At 38.3% G+C, this 4,261-nt stretch overlaps 1 protein-coding gene across 1 annotated transcript in view; it reads left to right on the forward strand.

The window, feature by feature from the left end:
* Positions 1–4,261, forward strand: part of LOC102674425 — a 134,686-nt gene that overhangs the window by 128,090 nt on the left and 2,335 nt on the right. The window contains exons 3-5 of the mRNA XM_031508046.1: positions 2,301–2,451; positions 3,415–3,680; positions 3,866–4,261. The exon at positions 3,866–4,261 is cut by the window's right edge and continues 10 nt beyond it. Coding sequence (XP_031363906.1) covers positions 2,301–2,451; positions 3,415–3,680; positions 3,866–4,261 — 813 coding nt within the window. The remainder of the gene's footprint in view (positions 1–2,300; positions 2,452–3,414; positions 3,681–3,865) is intronic.

Raw genomic sequence — 4,261 nt, forward strand, 5'->3', positions numbered from 1 at the left:
TGCCGAGTGCGCGTTTGCGATTTCGCTTCTAAGATCGATCTTACACGCGAACGCAATAATAAGAGAGCCACCGTACTCCTTTTGGTATCCGGTTCCTTTGACCGATGATATTATTGTCGAGGCACCCTTCCTTCTTTTCATCTTTCTCTCGTTAAAACTCCTCCTTTACGCCTCTTTCTTTCTTTCTTTCTTTCTTTCTTTCTTTCTTTCTTCGTTGTTCTTTCTTTTACCTTTTCCATTCAAACCTCTCAATGCAATAGTAGTTTGAAAGTTTCAAATACTATTTGAAACTTTTATTCTCCAATTTTACTTTACAATAAATGCGTTTTTTACACGCAAGAAAAGAAATTTAATATATATATATTTTTTAAATTCGTTGATAAATAAATCATAGTTCTGATAATTACAGCTTTTCCCAAGTAAAATAATCTTTGTCTCACGAGTGACAAGTATCCTTTCTCAGAGATTTTCTCTTCTTTTCTTACTTTAAGTGTCCGACCATTCTCTCTCTCTCTCTCTCTCTCCCGAGACATCATTTTCCATTCCTCGCGCAATATTTCCCTTTCCTCGTCTCCTCCCTTTATTGAATTCCATCGTGGACCGTTTCTTTCCCTTCTTCCTCCTCTCAAATATTCTCCATAAGAGGCTCCACTTCAATCTATCTCGTTACTCTCGTTTGACAAGTTTCCTTTTAATCTTATCCTTCATCAAATTTCTTTCGTTTCCTCCTCCCTTCTATTCTTTTCGCCCATTTTCATTTGCATATTTATATACCTCTATATATATATCATCTTTCAGTGACGATTCGATGATTTTTCTTTTCTTTTCTCTACTCACGTTTGACGTCATGCTCCTTTTTTAAAAATTTCTCCCCCTCTTTTCAATTCGTTCATATTTAGACTCGTTACTCGTTTCTAAAACCAGAGATTTTAACCGATGATGTCAGAAGCTTATTGTGAATGTGCGTGATTCGCAATGTGATACGCCGTTAACGCATCGTTAAGATTTCCTTCATCAACGTTCACGCACTGTGCTTGATACTATACCGATTTCATAACATTAGATTCGTAACAGTAGTTTCGATAGTTGAACTTAACCAAACGACGATTTGATACCCTGGTAAATTACGATTCGTTGAAATCGAAGAAAAAGAAAAGAATGGAAGAAGAAGAAAAGAACTTACCGATTCGATCTCGAGTAATGGAGAATAAGAATGATAAATTCTCCTCGACAAAAATATATAATCCAATTAAACATTCCTCGTGTCACACACAAATTCCACCGAAAGGTGACACGTATATGTACATATTTTTAAATGCATATCTCCGGATGGAAGAACAGGAAAGACACTGGTGCATCGCGAGGAAGCTTCAGGGCTAAACAGGGGCATCTGTTTCGTTGACCACCTGTCGGCAGGTGCAAAACGTACACACAGCCAGCCCGTTACCTTCGACTCGGTATCAATTGGCCCTTTTGTTTTCGCCGTGTTTTACTACGACGTAGTACGTGCGTACGATGCGTGCAATATATATATATATATATATATATAATGTATATATATATATATGCATAATATGTACGTCGCCATTCTGGATTTTATTGCGCAGAGAAAATCCCCTTTAAACCATGTAAACAGGAAGTATCTTTTACCCCTTTTTTTTTACCTTTCGATGCATGTCGTTTATGGAACACCTGTATACCTCGTTAATCTCGATTCTTTTTAACATAACACGACCCAGTTTTCGCTGCGTTTCTTTTTTTTTTTTTTTCCTTTTTTTTACGATATTCCGATTTCTTATTTCCGAGAAAGATCACGTGGGAAATCAGAAACTGTTCTGTTTTTTTTTCCTTTTTTATTTCTGAAAAAAATCAGGTGGGAATAATGGTTCGATCAGATTTCTTTTCGTACATCCCCATTTCTGAAAAAAATGTGTGTGTACTTTCGAAAGAAAAATCGAAGATTTCTAAGGCTTGCAAATTTAATCAATGCTACTCTATATATGTATATATGTATATATTTCAAATAGAGAATTGATTTTTTTCCCGTATGTGCGTTGTGTGTGTTATAGAAATTATTTAGTAAGCATCTGATTTAATATGGATGGAATGGATATCGATGCGGAAAAAATATGTATGAGGATTATATATTATTCATAGTAATTTATTAAATCTGTCGAAGAATCTGCCTGGAAGAAGAGAATAGAGAATGTTAACAATATTTAACAAAATAATTTAAGGGAAAGTATTTTAACTTATAAATAAAATAAGAAAAAAAAAAAAAACTATTATTTTCATTTCAGGCTGCGATACTTCAGCAGACTGCCGAATATATATACCAGCTGGAACAAGAAAAGACCCAACTGTTGTCACAGAATTGTCAATTGAAACGACTGGTTAACCAGCACGAGGGTGGCGATGTTCCGATCAAGAAACGCAAACCAGATAATCAAGGTGAATATCTTTTTAATCTCTTCCCTCCGAAAGATAATTGAATTTTGCTCGTGACAACTCTAACAAGCCGTCAATTAACGTACATTATATAATCCTTCGAGACGATATATTGAATTTTAAAACGAATGAAAAAGCAATGAAATAAACGAATCAAAATTAATTTCATACTTACGCTTAATCATAATTTATGATGAATCGTAAAATCGTACTTTCTAATCTTAAAACGTAATAAAAATGACGGGCTGCATGAATAAAGTATCATCGTAAAAATATTCATTAATAATAAAATTAATAATAAATGTGATGAGATACATAAATAAAAAGATAATCATAGGAAAATTTTAAATAACGGAGTTTATTTAAATGATCGTGGCACGATCGTAAAAATATTATCGTCGAAAAAAGAAAAAAAAAAGAAAAAAAAAAAAACCAGAGAACGACTAAACGTTAGCCGCGGAATCATCACTAATTTAGTCGCCGATATTCGAAGAATAACTTGCTTCATGATACTGACTTATCGCCTACATCTCGTAGGGGAATTTTTTAATTTGTTGGCGGCACTGGCGAAAGTTAATATAGAAGGTGTCGTTCGTCATTTTCGCGCGAGTAATTACATTCCTGCAGACTCCTCTCCCCCATCCCCCATCCCCGGATATTCTATCCCGTGCACAAGAGGGAGGAGAAGAAGTGGTGCGCGATCCGATCGATAGAATCGAAACTTGCCCCCCTCCCCTCCCTCCATTCTCGCGATTAAACTTTCGAGTTAATTCAAGTCGAACGAAAAAGAGGATCCCATATTTTCCGCCTCGTTTCGAGTAACGATCAATTATCACGGATTAATGACCAACCCTTTCGAGATCGTTCGTAAGTCGAGTTAATAATTTTTAAAAAATTGTTAAAAACATTGTCTCGAACGTTTCGTTCCTCGACTTATTCCTCGCGTGAAATTTCTTCGTGTTCCAGGAGGCGTCGTGGTTAGTCTACCGATGCACGTTAGCGAGAGCGGTGACGAAGGATTGGGCAGCATGTCCCCTGAACCATTGTCGGTAATAACGGTAACCACGGAGGGACATTCCGTGGTCAACAACGAGGTGGTAGAGCTGAGGCGACAGTTAGAGAGGGAACGTCACGCGAGGTTGCGTCTAGAGAAGCAAATGAGAGTTATACAGAATCAACTGTATCCGGAGAGATTTAGAGATAATCAGCTAATCACTTACCAACCTCACGAGGTATTTCAATATTTCCCTCCACGCTTGCTTCTACATTTATATACATACATATACAAAATTATCTTGTGTATATATATTTCAATATATATATACCGAATATCTCGAATAAATAAAAGTTTTTATCGAAAGGAAAAATATAGATTACAAGGAGGACAAAAAAAAAAGAAATATTTGTGATCCCTCAGGTGATCGAACACACGGACAACGTGATCGCTCAAGAAACGGAGGACGCAGTTGCCGCGCTTCAGGTAGTTTCCGTGGTGTCTTTGGCACAGGTTGGCACGACGCAGACCGTGGAAACGTCTAGTCCGGATCCAAGTTCACCGCCCCTGTCTCCACAGCCCGCGGACATGGTACCAGAGGAGATCAAAGAGGAGGAGTCCGGCCCGGGCTCGCCAAAGATCGTGACGTTCGGCCAGAACCAGGTGTTCTCCGCGATCGACGAGCAGACTACCGCCGACTCGTTCTCCTCCTCGAGTCGTGTCACGTACACCACGAGTACGGGGGAGTTCAAGAACGCGTCACCCCAGTACATCACCACCAGCCCCGCCAGACCGTTCTCACCGGCCGCGGAACCGCAG

This window comes from Apis dorsata, unplaced genomic scaffold, assembly GCF_000469605.1.
Source record: "Apis dorsata unplaced genomic scaffold, Apis dorsata 1.3 scaffold_74, whole genome shotgun sequence".
Taxonomy (NCBI): domain Eukaryota; kingdom Metazoa; phylum Arthropoda; class Insecta; order Hymenoptera; family Apidae; genus Apis; species Apis dorsata.